This window comes from Engraulis encrasicolus, chromosome 11 (assembly GCF_034702125.1).
Source record: "Engraulis encrasicolus isolate BLACKSEA-1 chromosome 11, IST_EnEncr_1.0, whole genome shotgun sequence".
Classification (NCBI taxonomy): domain Eukaryota; kingdom Metazoa; phylum Chordata; class Actinopteri; order Clupeiformes; family Engraulidae; genus Engraulis; species Engraulis encrasicolus.
The window spans coordinates 18,791,147-18,806,086 of NC_085867.1; the positions used below are offsets into that span (position 1 = coordinate 18,791,147).

Below are 14,940 nucleotides of genomic sequence, written 5' to 3' on the forward strand. Positions count from 1 at the left end.
GATTGTCTGTAGGGTGATAGGAACGCTATCCTTACAGGATGCTCTTGGAGTTCTGCATAGTTTGGACCAGCAATCGGGAGTGATTGTAACTCTCCCATAGATATGTGAACGATTCGACTGAAAGAGAGCATTAGGACATGAATATATCCCCGTTCTCTGAAGGAGATGAGAGAGCCATCTCTCAAGACAACCTTATTGCCGACAGCCAAAGAGATGTTTGGCATCAGAGTGGCTTATTTGCGCACAACCATTCGGTTTTGACAAAGTGGACATCCTGCCCACACAGTTGATTGGACCTTTGGTGTGATTGCAAAGGTCTTCAGCTAATCGTACAGCTGAGAGTGCGCTCCCATAGAGATGGCTCACTCATCTCCTTCAAAGAACAGGGGACATATTCATGTCCCAATATTTAGTCTTTTAGATAATACTATCTTCTTTGCCTCTCTTTTTCTTTCCAAATCTTCTTGAATGACAATTTTGTATGATAATGTGCTTCATGGAGGCTATTGCTATTGAATGCCAGTTTACGAGAATATCTTATTATTAGAACGGCATAATTATAGTATTTTTTATCTTTTGGCCATGACAATTTGCCTTTGTGTAAGTGTAGGAATGCATGATAAATGCAAATATGTGAGCATTGCACATTTATTTCCATGGAGAAGTGGTACTTTCTACGTATTCTGCCCAAAATCAAGAATTTCGGCGGCCATTTTGTTTTTTGCCCATTTCATGGTCAAAAACTCAAAATTCAGCTTGGGAACCAGGCTAGCTGAATTCAGGGTACTCTAATTGTCTTAGAAAACTATGTTCCCAACTTTTACTAAAAAATGCTTCTAACACCCTTATAAAGGGCCTTTTTCTGGAAATGCTTCTAGTCTAGCATGAAGCCACAAGTGACCACATGACAGGATTACTGTAAATAGCTGTTTTGCACTTTTGCTACACTTAATTTGACTATCCTGAGAAACTAGGCAATGCAAACACATAGACAAAAAAATCCCATGATCCTCATATTTGACAGGGACTTAACTAAATATGAACAATTTCTTGAAATGAGATGGACTGTTCCTTTAAAGCACACACCCCTAAAACCACAGAGGAAACAGAGTGACAAAGTTTGCACAGATCTCGTCACAACTTGGGAAACACCATGACAACAGGATATACAAATTAATTGTGGCGCTCTGACTCGTTAGAGAGAATCAGTTTGTCTGTTTTCAACAGGAAAGAAAATAATTGCTGGTGAACATAATGCTTAAGCTTGCCCAAATTAAAATTGAGGGCATAGGTCTCACATGGCCTGACAATTCAAGATGCAGAACAAGTTGTGGTTTAAACCAGAAAGGACAATCATAGCTAGCACTGAATCCACTTTAATGATGATGGCCCATGTGTTGTTGTTTTTTTAGCGCTGTCAATTCTGAATAATAAGTCTATAATTCTGGTCAACTTACCTGACCCTTTGCATGAGCATGATTATAATGAACACATTCTACTGCACAATTACATCATGTATTCGCAAAAGACTCAAATAAACATATACTTAGACATGAAAAATACAAGTTAATGCATAACCAAACGAGCAATCACAGATGGCAACCTGACCCTATTGCCAATGCCTGATGCATGTAATGTGTGTTTGGCACCACAATGTGCAGTGATATCTTTCTCTCTGTCCTCACTCCCCATCCTCTCAGTCCCCAGGCAACCAAGCTCGGTGCACACAACCCTGCTGCCTGCTAGGGGTGTAAATCACAGCCTCCATGACGATACGATTCAACACCGATATCTTATTATTCGATGCAATGCGATTCCATTATTTTCGATACTTAAGAATGCCCCACGATGCGATACAATATGATTCGATTTGACTTTTTTCCAATGACTTTTCCACTTCTATTGTGTTATGGAGCTAAGGTATTGGGCCGGGGCCAGAGATTCAATTATTTTCGATAGTTAAGAAAGCCCCATGATACGATGCAATTCGATTCAATCGTCAGATTATATTGAGATATATCGATACATTTCGATGATTATTTACACCCCTACCTGCTGCCTTCTACCTGTGGGGCTTTGTTCTTATCGAGCTCAGTCCAGTGGAGGAAGAGGTTGAAGAGGCCATCTCTCATTAGCAAGTGACCTTCCATTCGGATCGCTGTAGCTCAGGTGCTCGACTTTGCTGCCTCGTGGGCATTTCCTCTGACACCTCTTGACACTTTTCTCTCAGCCTCCCCATATCATCTACGGCAAACAGATGACTACTGTATCTTTTAAAAGGAGCTGTAAATATTACATCGCAAGGTGTGTGTGTGTGTGTGTGTGTGTGTGTGTGTGTGTGTGTGTGTGTGTGTGTGTGTGTGTGTGTGTGTGTGTGTGTGTGTGTGTGTGTGTGTGTGTGTGTGTGTGTGTGTGTGTGTGTGTGTGTGCTAGGTTTGCACATGTGCATGCATGCGTGGGTGCAGGTTTGTGTTTGATTGTAAGTGTGAGTGCCAGAATAAATAAACAGAATAAATATCCTGTCAGTCATACAGTGGCATCACCCACTCTACGCAACCTGCAGGCCCTGGAGGGAGAACTTGTGAACCAAAGCTGTATAAAAAAACGAGATATACGGTATGGACCACTCTGAAATCTGTAAACAACAATAAAAGGAAATCTTTACACTTTACACTTTACACTTTACACAATCTTTACACTGCACTTTCTGCACTAAACCCAAACATACACACACTGACACACAACTCATACTCACACACATACACACACACACACACACACACACATACACAGGTACACACACACAGACGCACACCGCACTTTCTACCTGCACTAAACACACACACACACACACACACACACACACACACACACACACACACACACACACACACACACACACACACACACACACACACACACACACGCACACAAAACACATACAAACACACACACACACACATACTGCTGCTGGTGTATTTAATAAAAACCTTTTTTAATTATTTATTTCTTCAAATGCTACTATTACTATGTCAGAACGCTATAAAGGACTTTTAGAAAAAGAACAACAAAATACCTCCTCTTAATGTATGTTCTCTACAAGTCTTCTGTTGTCCAGTCTTGCACTTTAAATGTCTGTATGAGCAATGTCTACGTCCATACTGTCTATGTCCATGTATGAGTACTGTCTATGTCTATACTGTCTATGTCCTTACCTAGATTAGTCTATGTCTGCATGGGAGAGCAAGAAACGCAATTTCAAATTCTTTGTATGACCAGTGCATGTAAAGAAATTGACAATAAACTTGACTTGACTTGACTTGACTTGACTTGACTTTACCAGTATTATAAATATATATAAACGGTATTATAACTTAGTCATTACCATTCTAGAGACAGCAAACAGGTGTTTGGAGGTTGGGATACACACATCCACAAAACAAATATCCCAGTGCCAAAGAAAAGATGTAGACAGTGTGATGATGAAGTGGTCCGTACACTGGGCATGAGCTCCAAAAAATATATAATATAATAAACATTATTTCATTCACTGATGAAATACAGTTCATATATTTTTTTGAGCTCAAACCCAGCGTGTGGACAACTTTATCACAACAGCAGAACAGGTGCCATTTATTAACCCAAAATATGTCTCTGGTAATTAAAAGAATATTGATTTGCTGTGTGACCCCTTTTTCAACAGATGGCAAATCCAGCTTCATCCCACAGTTGAATAGTCGTGATTTAATAAATGAAAACATTTCGACCTGTATGGTCTTGATTAGGTGTCTGAGTAAACAGTGAGTGGGCAGGTCTACATATAGATAAGGGGGCAGAGCCCTCATACATCAATCACATATCAACATTCAACATGGGCAACCTACAGAGTGTACAATGGTGCCGTATTGGATGATGGGTGGTTGACGTTTAGGGGCGTAGCGCTAAAAAAAAACCCTCCTGTGCTCAATGTCATCCCATCCCAAAAAACTAAACTAGTGCAAGGGTATCGCAGGACAAGGTTAGTGTTGAACAGCCAGCCCAGCAGCCGTTCCACTCCCTTCCACACTCCATGGCTGAGGTGCCCTTGAGCAAGGCACCTAACCCCATACTGCTCCAGGGACTGTAACCAATACCCTGTAAATAGCTGTCAGTCGCTTTGGGATCAAAGCGTCAGCCAAGTGTAATGTACTGTAATGTACTGTATAAAATAAAATAAAAACTGTGGGGAACAGACTTGGTTGTTGATGTCAGCCAAGTGTAATGTATGGCAATGTACTGTAAAGAGATGTGGGGAACAGACGTACCTGACATGGCCAGAGAGTTGATGTCAGCCAAGTGTAATGCATTGTTATGTACTGTAAAAAGAAAAAATACTTTGGGGAACAGACGTACCTGACATGGCCAGGTAGTTGATGTCATGGCCGGCCGCTTTGGAGTAGGAGCCGGTCTGGCCGTAGCCGGTGAGGCGGGCGTAGATGAGGCGAGGGTTGTCCTTCAGAAGCTCCTCAGGACCGAGACCGAGCTTCTCCATCACACCTTCACAGACACATTGGCAAAAACAAGCAAACATGAAGATAGAGTTGGAAAAGGGAGATCCCTTGTGATCTAACTTACTTGGTGCTTTCACCAAGCATTTCATACTTACAAGTAAATGCTATGCCGAGCTAACCTACAGTGTCGTGCGTATATTTTTGCCCCCTTACTGATTTTTTACTTTTTTGCACATATGGCACACTTAACATTTTCAGATCACCTCACAAATGTACACATTAAACAAGGATAACCCAAGCAAGCATAAAATACAGTTTCTCAGTACCTCCGCCAAGGAGGTAAAGTTTTCGGTCGCGTTGATTTGTCTGTTTGTCTGTCTGTCTGTCTGTCTGTTTGTTTTTTTGTTTGTCTGTTTATTTGTCAGCAGCATAACTCAAAAACTAATCAACGGATTTGGACGAAATTTTGTGGAGTTGTTAGTAATGACCCAAGGAACACGTGATTAAATTCTGGTGGTGATCCGGATCTCGAACCGCAACCAGGACTTTTAAAAGATTCTGTCAGCAGGTTAACTCAAAAACTGATCAACTGAGTGGACGAAACTTTGTGGAGTTGTTAGTAATGACCCAAGTAACAAGTGATTAAATTCTGGTGGTGATCCGGATCAGGAACCGTAACCAGAACTTTTTAAAAGATTCTTTACTGTTGCTGGCCTATATCTAGACGCCCTTAGTGACTAGCAATTGAATTGCGGGGACTGCACAAAAAGAAGGCAGATAGACTTAGGGTGTAACATATTCAAATGTTCTATCAAGCAGCTTCCTTGGTGGAGGTCTGCGCTCTCTGAGTGCTTCTAGTTGATTATTTCATTTGTTGAAAAAACAATGCAATAAAACCTGCATGAGTCCGTGTGAAAAGGTCATTGCCCCCTGAACCTTATAACTTGTATCACCCCCAGCAGCAACACTTTTAGTCAAGTGTGTACAAGAACTGACAAGCAGTCTTGCAAATCGCTGTGGATGCATTTTTGTCAACTGTTCTTTGCATAATTGTTTTAAAATAAGCTACAGTGGATGGATCCCATGCATGAACACAAATTAATGGTTACAAATGGATGGCTGGACAGTATCCTTCAGGATTTGTTTGTAAAGAGTCAAATTCATGCTTTCTTCAATCATAGCTGGCCATCCATGTCCCAAGTCAGCAAAACAGCCCCAAACAATGAAACTTCCACCACCATGTTTTATCAAATACAGTGTTCTGTTTTCTCAGAAGCATTGTATGCATTGTCAATATGTTTTTAGCAAATTTGAGACAAGCCTTGATACTCTCCTTGTCAGAGGTGGCTTAAGCCTTGGAACTCTGAAATGCATGCAATGTTTGCCTAGTCTCTTTCTCATGGTTGAGTCATTAACACTTCCATTTTAATGCGGTAATTAACACCTCCAGTTGGTAAGACATTGTTCTGTGTTCCTCTCTGAACTCTTGGATCCACCGTCACTGTCTTGGGATAATTTTAGTGTGACAGCCACTCTTATAGAAATGTTCACCACTACATCATACTTTCTCCATTTGTGGATAATGGCCCTCACCATGGTTTGCAGATGCCCCAATGATTTAGAAATGACATTGTAACCTTTTACAGTCTGAGACATGTCAATTGTTTTTTATTATAATCTGCTCCTGAATGATGATGGATCACAGTGTGATGTCATGGGTTCGATATGAAATACTACACATTGATTTGAAAGGTCTGGTAGCAGTCAGACTTGGGCAGCTGTGAAGTATAACACAGTTGTCCAAAATAATATGATTAATCACAGATATCTCCTCATTTAACAAGGGGGGGCAATTTTTCACACAGGCTCATGGGTCAAAGAAATGCAAAATTGAATTGTCATTCAGTGTAACCGATACCTTCTGCTGACTGTAACGGTAAAAAAAAACATGATTTTTAAATTGTTTCAAGTTAATGGATGACAGCCGAGGCTTTCATGAATTCACTGGAAAAAAATGAAATAAAAAGAGTCATGTTTTTTACAGTTAGTTAGCAGAAGGTATCCATTACACTGAATGACAATTTCATTTTGAACGTCTTTGACCCTCATGCAGGTTTTATGGCATTATTCTCTTAACAAATGAAATACTCACTGAAACACTGCATTTTATGTTTGCTTGGTCATCCTTGTTTAATGTTTACATTTGTTTGGTGATCTGAAATTGTTAAGTGTGCCAAATGTGCAAAAAAGTTTTTAAAAATCAGAAGGGGGGTAAAAACATATGCACAACACTGTAAATGCTAGTAAAAGTAGAGTACGCTGTACCAGACTGACTGAAGGCATGGCCGGATTATCCATAAGGGCAAGCGACTCTATGCCCAGAGGCACCAATCACTTTTGACTAGTGAGGGGGCACCACACAACACAAGCTTTACTAATTTAAATTTTGTTCAGAAAAGGGGCCCCTGTGACGTATAACCAAGGGGACCACATTGACTTAATATTGCCCTGATTGTGGACATGTGGACTGTTCCTTCAAGATGGGTACACTTACATTGTCTTCACAAAGTCAAATCAAATCAGTAAGCTTTATTGTCAAACACCATGTCAGACACTTGATATATGAAAAGGCAAGCCTCTCTGCTCCTCAATGTACACACTGACAGTTCAGACTGAATATAAAATTGAGTTTGCGAACGTCAGATCGATTGAGCATCAAGAGTGACATATGAAAGTGGGAACAAGATGTATAGTACAATGAGTGAGAAGACGAGTGGATGATGGATAGATGGAATAAAAGATCGAGATAAGTTTGTCAAAGTTAATTAATACGAGTCAAAGTATAGATGTAGCAAACTTGTGAAAGGGATTATCATGACTGGATGAAAGTGAGATTGTGTATATACTACAGTATGAATACACCACAAACAAGTGAAGCTGAAAGCTGTGAACACTTGTTAGCGCGTGGTGGCACAGCTAAGCGGGAAGTCAAAATTAATTGGCGTCCTGAAAAGTATGGGTGTCAGACGAGCGGAGGTTGACTTGACTCCACTCCACATTTCTAATCGACTGCAGATGGCACACCCAGGGCCGGATTAATGCACAGGCTAGATATGGCTACAGCCTAGGGCTCCCCACCTGCCAGGGGGGCCCTGATTGGTCAAAAGTGAAAAATTGCAGAATTGCAATATTGAAAAATTAATCTGTGCCATTGAGTACAGTTGGTAGAAATGTTACCTTCATTCCTAGCTTGTAGTTATGACAGTGTCTATGTAAATTTGTCACAAAATTTGTCCTCCTGGTGGCCCCACAGCAACCTGTAGCCTAGGGGCCCCAGGCCATCTTAATCCGGCCCTGGGCATACCAAAGATAAACTCAATTAGATGTACAGGAACAAACACTGTGGCAGATTGTGCTTAATTGGCCAACACATTCACTTAAAGGGGAAGTAAAACGCAGAACGTTTGCTATGGATCAAAGTGCCACGTTCATATGTAAAGTTAGAAGTCAGACAGGCAGCATCTATGACTTGTCTGTGCCCAAAAAAGAGATTTCAGCTTTTTCTACAGAACCGTTGTTTTGAATTGGGGACCCCAAGAATACTTGCAAACTTCAAAGGTGCAAGCTAATGTAATGGCCGGGGATCTTCTAATTAAAAAAGAAAATCCTACAGGCCATTTCTATAGGTAATATGGAATAAAAGTGATCTTTGATCAGACTGAGGGTTGATTGGGTGATTGATAAAACAAGCTCATCTCTCTACATCTACATATTAGATCATGATCATCACATCACAATTATCATCCACAACAACAACAGATTCAACAACAGTGTTGCCAAAAGTCTTAAATGGTATTCCAAATTAAATACCAATAACCTTGATGAGGAATCATTCAGGTGAAATGAACCACTCCCTAATAGTTTAGTAGAACAGAACTTTGTTGATCTCGATGGAAAGTAGGGAGATTTTTTTTTTTACAAGATAGCTGTGATAAATCTACCCTTTTGACCGTTGGAGTAATACGCATGAGTTGTTTTTTTCTCAAGGAGGTACAAAGTCAGGGATGACTTGTATTTACTCAATGACGTATAAACTCTATAAATACAAAAATCACAGATGAAGCAATACAGTTGACTTTAAACATACAACCAAGAAGGATGAACCATATCCAGAGATGTTTGGATACAGTCCGGGTTAGCACTCAAACATCCCTCTCAGAGGTTTCAGACAGCTTCCTCTTGCATCCACAGTTAATCCTGTTGGATGCAGTTCATCCTTCTTGGTGGTATGCAAACATTACCTTGGATACCGTGGCTCTTAATAAATCACAAAGACCTGCTATCTTGGTCAAATATGCAACAGTTACACTCTTTGAACTCTGATATGTCACCCACAATGTTGTGTGCATTGTAAACATTTTAGCAAAACTGTGCTCTCACCCTACTAATTGAACCTTCACACTTCACCTTACTGATGCAATGTGCAATTAATGAAGATTGGCTGAACAGGCTGGTCCACTTGAGCCATGACACTTCCCACACTGAAATGACAAGTGTTTCCATTATTTTGTTCAACCCCTGCAGCTCCCCAACTGATGTAAGCAGGGCCATGACAAACCCATGTGGAGACAATATAATCACAATGTGGGTCATTGACAGGCGCGGAGTGGCCGTCGGGAGATCGGGGACTTGTCCCGGTAGGCCGCGGCCGTGAAATGAAATATCGCGGCCTCACTGAGTTTTTAACCGGCCCTGAAGTTTCAAGACTGTACATATATGCACTGACTTCCCAATTTCCACTTCCTTAAATTTCAGTTCAACTGACTAGCAAGTACTTATACCGTATACCAGACGGCAATACCTCACTGACGGTGTCAAACAGTAAATTGGCCACACCCCTTCTCTACTGATAATTTTCATACACCGTAGATCGCGGAAGTTTACAAGATCTTAGTAACACAGTTTCGTTTTCAGTATTTAAATAACCTGTGATGTGTAGATTGGTTACCAAAGGATGGAAATATTAATAAATTATGATTTATTTTCCGATTTCCACACGACTGTTACAGTTTACAGTCTTTCCAGTCCAGATTCACTTGCTCTCTGGTTATTGAATTGGGTTACGAACAGACCAAGTGGTAAGGAAGAGAACTGCACCTAACAGAAGCAATGGGTTTTGTTTTGATTTGTTAGAACTACCAGTATATCTCCTTATAGTCGAAATAATATTATTATCATACATATATTTATATGTGGTACATTTAGGATGTAGCCTATGTCTGAAGAAATGGAACAAAATAATTACCACACAAGATTCTGATGTGACCAGTGCTGGGTGTGTAGGCTAAGCTGTGGATTAAAGTAGAGTGATTGCAAGAAACAAAGACATTTGCTGCGACGAAGACAGCGTTTTAAGGTAGGCCTACACCGTTTGGTTATACATTTTGTTGACTTATGGTTGTGCTTTGAAGTAGCTAGGATTGGCTTATTTGCTGCATGGTGGGTTTATTGCACAATGTAGACAGACTTTTTGTAAGCTATAGGCTACTATACTATATTTTGTAAGCCTACTCTTCTAAAAATCCCCACACTCAAAACTTTGTGCCCATGCTCATCCTGTCTTCCTTAAATGATATTTCAATTTCAAACTGTCAAAATGACAGTGGAGTGCACATTTGCATGGAACAGTTGCGTGATGTAGCCTAACCTAGTAGGCCTATGAATGCTTTGGACTGTGATGATGGCTCCAGTGGTGTAGTCTACTTTTTGAAGTGGGTATACTGTATATTTGAGCATTTTTTGATGTGTACTGTATATATTTGTGCTATTGTAAATAATGGATCAATCAATTTTAAGTGGGTATACTGTAATCCCTGAATTTTTGAAATGGGTGCGTATACCTGCGTTTTACATAGACTACACCACTGGCTGTGCATTTCATCAAGGCGTAGGCTAAATTCTCCAATTCAGTTTGATATTTTGACAACACTAATGTTCACATGTAGTACGACTGCAGATTTCGTGGCTTTTGTCTTTTTGGTTAGGAAACCATGTTGTTCGCTTTGTTTTTTTTTTTTGTTTTTTTAAAGAGGGCCGCCAAGGGGAAAATTCTCCCGGTGGGAAAAGGTGGGCCACTCCGCCCCTGGTCATTGACGTTTTTAGTTGCAAAAGTTAGCTGTGGTGCAAACACAGCGAATGCCCACATAAATCTTCACACAATAGTGACATGGGTCGTCGTTGCGCCGCCCGGACCACACACATGTACGTACACCTCACCAATCCCTCCCACCCACCTCATCCCTGTGCTTCATGATATGTTTACGAAGTATGCTTATTTTCAACAATTTTGCTGAATTTTTATTTTTTTGCTAATGTAATGCATAATATGTGAACTATTGGAATTTGTTTTTCTATTGATACATGCTGGGCATATCTATTGATCTTTGTGCACAAAACACTAACATCTTACATATAATTATTAGTATTCAATAATGTCTTGTGTTGTGTTCACTGTTTTTAAGGGAAGATGTTATTTTCCTGTCTAGACTAAACATTTGGGTGTCCATTGGGTGAGCATGTAGAAATACAAGTGAGTTTTTAATAGATCATTGAGGGTAATGTCTCAATATGAATAATACACATACAGTGCAACCCTCACCTCAGAAGCACACGCTTCTATACATGGGTGGTTGACGTGACGCCTTGTTTTTTCGTAACATTGGTTACAAACCTAAAAAACTGTTATTTTTCCTTTAAAAAACAAATGTCAATGAAAGAAGATGTGGTACATTGTGTTTCATATTAATCTTACATGAGAAGAAACATTTTTCCTAAGATGTATGTAAAGGTTATGTCAAATATCCTGCGGTGTGACTGTAACATTAATGAAACCTGAAATATAATATATATATATAAATTAACCAACAACATTTTGAATAATGTATGAAGCATTTGGCATGATTGCATAAATATTAACTTATATTAAGATATGTGAATGTGAAAAAACTCAAGACAGTAATATTAACTACAAGTTCAATTTCGTAACACAAATTGCGTCCTGTGGGGTGACATGTATGTCAATGTTTGTGAACGGGCAAGGCCAACTACAAAGACTTAAGGGCCGTACACACACGTCGCTGCTATTTACTCGCTACTTGCTCACTCGCCTACTTGCCACTCGCTCTGGGTGATTTTGTTTACTGGTTGTCATGGTTCCCGCTGTCCGCGCCAATAACGTCCGTACGAAACAAAATGTAGGTCTACGCTGTTTAACGTTGATCGTGTGCTGTGCACAACCATGCATATGAGCCTTTGATGGTGTACACTGTATGTATTTTCCTCAACACTTTTAACCAAAGTGTGATTGCGTGCAGAAGTTGGGTGGTCAGAACACCACAGGGGCAACGTCACCTGTCAATAATCTGTATTCTGCATTCCAATTGGTTACTCGCTTAACTCGCGTCGCTCGAAGATAAAATAAGTTTATCTCGGAACCCGCCCACATCGCATCGCTTGTACTCTCCTCGCCTACTGCCCAGCGAGACTCGCTGGAACACGTAGACATTCTATTGACTTCATCCGCTGAGCGAGTAACTAGCAGCGACGTGTGTGTACGGAAATTAACCGACAACATTTTGAATAATGTATGAGGCATTTGGCATGATTGCATAAATATTAACTTTATATATATGTGAATGTGAAAAAAAACTCAAGACAGTAATATTAACTACAAGTTCAATTTCGTAACACAAATTGCGTCCTGTGGGGTGACATGTATGTCAATGTTTGTGAACGGGCAGCTGCAAGGCCAACTACAAGGAAAGACTGGCTCCTAACCAGTCAGTACCTCGGTTATTGGAGAGTGCTGTGGAATTTTAAGGTGACTTTTAACCTCTTAATATGTCTTCATATTGCAATGTTTCTGTCACGGAATGCTTAAAGTGATACGGTCCCATTTTTGGAAATAAGCTTATTTTACACCTTCCATTGAGTTAAATAATAGGGTTTTACCGTTCTCCTGTACTTTCAACCGTTTTCTAGTTATGACAATGCAAATTTTACCTCCAAGCTAACAGTTAACATTGAGTCCTATGAGACCAGTTAGCCGCGAGCTGGTCTCATAGGATTCAATGTTAACTGCTAGCATGGAGGTAAAATTTGCACTGCCTTCCCCCGAGAACGGTTGAAAGTACAGGAGAACGGTAAAACCCTATTGTTAAACTCAAGGGAGGTTTCAAATAAGCTTATTTCCAAAAATGGGACAGTATAATTTTAAGTTCATTTTATGGTGTCCTGTGGTGTGACTGCTCTTATAGAAGGAAAAAAAGGTTTTTTTATAAATGAAAACACATATTAAGATTAAACACAATATCATTATCAAGTTAGCATGAGCTCAGATGTCAGTCATGTATACAAAAGGATTAAAATGGTCACAATGCAGTGAATTTCCTGTGGAGTGACTTGATTTTCCTGCGGTGTGACATTCCTATGCAATGTGTTGATGCAGGACACATTTTCCCAAAAATGGCAAAAAATAAGGTGAAATTCCACGGACCACTAAGTGCTTTATTTTTTTTTCAATTTTTTCCATCATTTTTTTCAGGAATTGGAAAAACGTTTTTTGTTTTTTTTGCGTTACGCCCTTAAACGTCAACCACCCACAAGGACAATTAGTTGAAGTGTGCTGCTAACTATGTTCATAAAATACATTTGATTTTTAAATGTATTTTATCGACTCATATGATTTAAGTAGATATTTAGCCTGACATTTCAAATCTGGTCTTTGATTAATGTGTTACTTCATATTCACACAGTTTTAGTCCATTTTTTGACAGGGGTGGGCGTGTTCTCCAATGACTTGCATGGACTGAAGGTGCCTACACTACCTACAGAAGTTGGGAAGCTCCATGTGCCATTTCCCAGTGCTGTCGCAAATTGCCGTGTCACCTCTAGTGTTATTATCTACTTCTATGTGTGTGCAACTGCAGATTCAGTGGCCCAACACTGCACCAGCACCACAAGCAGGTGTGTGGGCCCCCTACATGGAGACCCAGTGGTGACTCAGTCACAGTTTACCCCACTGAACGACACCCCTGATCACACTCACCATGACGAAAAGGCTCGATGAGGACATCGGACTGCAAACAAAGTCTCCTGAGCACAGCTACGCCACGTGGGTGCTTGAGGTTGAGGGCCACGGACTGCTTGCCCCTGGCCTGTGTGTCTATGGCCATGGCCACCTTTGTCTTGTCCACACGGATCACCTTGGCCCCAAAGTCTGCCAGGATCATGCCACAAAAAGGTGCAGGGGCCAGTCCTGCCAGCTCAATCACACGCACGCCTGCTAAGGCCATGTCAAGTCTGTGGATGACAAGGGAACACTGCTGGCTTCAGTAATGCTTTTCAGCAATGCAATGCAGACCTTGGATTTCACTGTAGGCCTATCATATCAGTAGACAAAGTCCAGTCCAGAGGTTGTCAAGGTGAAACTGATAAACAAGTTCCTAATCATTACAGACTTCTCTACACTCAAAGTTAGGCTACACCTGTAATAAAGGCTGGCCAATGTGTGTTGCAAATGTCAATAAGATTATTTAAATATACAAGCACGTGGCATAAACTCACACTTTAGAATAAAAGCTACATCTCTTTTGCACTCGTGAAACTGTGCCAGAGTTCACCAGCTAGTTGCTGCTTAATCTGTCAATGAACAACCGGAAATCAGAAGACAGAAGAAGCACAAAAGCACTCTCCGTAAAGCTCTGTCTATCGATTTGGGTGCACATTTTGTTAGTTGTTGTTTAATATTGTTAACGCATTACATACCTATGTTTACACCAGCATCTGTTTGACAGAAAACAGCGCGTATAGGACGTCGCGCAATGATGACATCATTATTTTTACAGCAAATGCATTCTGGGACTTGTAGTGTGATAAGAAGTTATCTGTCCATTCATTGAAGCCTCCCTGATAATCCTACATGACTTTTTGCTGTAGGAACTTAGAAATTATAACTCTACATTAAGAGCAATGTATAATGCGATAACAACAAATAATACACATATTTCTAAATTGTTATAGACATCAACAACAAAGTTGACAGACAATTCCAGGCTCGCTTTTAGAACAAGAAACCCATGTATTGCCTAAAGTCATGGCAAGTAGGCTCACAACAAATGATAACCCAGAGGCCTAACCTAAAGTTGTATACATCATACTAACATTACCAAGAGAAGTCACATGTTCTTGGAATGAGCTATAGGCCTAGAGCGGGGATGTCATGTGCCTAGATCGGGACAAGCAATAACCTTTCATATATCAGCCTCAATAGAATTAAAAAAGCATTTGTTACACTTAAGAAAATGAAATGTGCTTACTGTGGAAAATCTATCAATAATGCGTGATGATGCGTCGTGATTTTTTATTGGAATTCTGGTGAACACATATTCCG

The 14,940-nt window shown here is 40.3% G+C and overlaps 1 protein-coding gene across 1 annotated transcript in view; it reads right to left on the reverse strand.

The window, feature by feature from the left end:
- The window catches only part of amacr (alpha-methylacyl-CoA racemase), a 40,539-nt gene extending 26,150 nt beyond the window's left edge, over positions 1 to 14,389 (reverse strand). The window contains exons 1-3 of the mRNA XM_063211235.1: positions 14,316 to 14,389; positions 13,597 to 13,850; positions 4,393 to 4,536 (exon numbers count right to left, since the gene is read on the reverse strand). Coding sequence (XP_063067305.1) covers positions 4,393 to 4,536; positions 13,597 to 13,843 — 391 coding nt within the window. The 5' untranslated portion in view covers positions 13,844 to 13,850; positions 14,316 to 14,389. The remainder of the gene's footprint in view (positions 1 to 4,392; positions 4,537 to 13,596; positions 13,851 to 14,315) is intronic.
- Between the last annotated feature and the right edge of the window lie 551 nt (positions 14,390 to 14,940).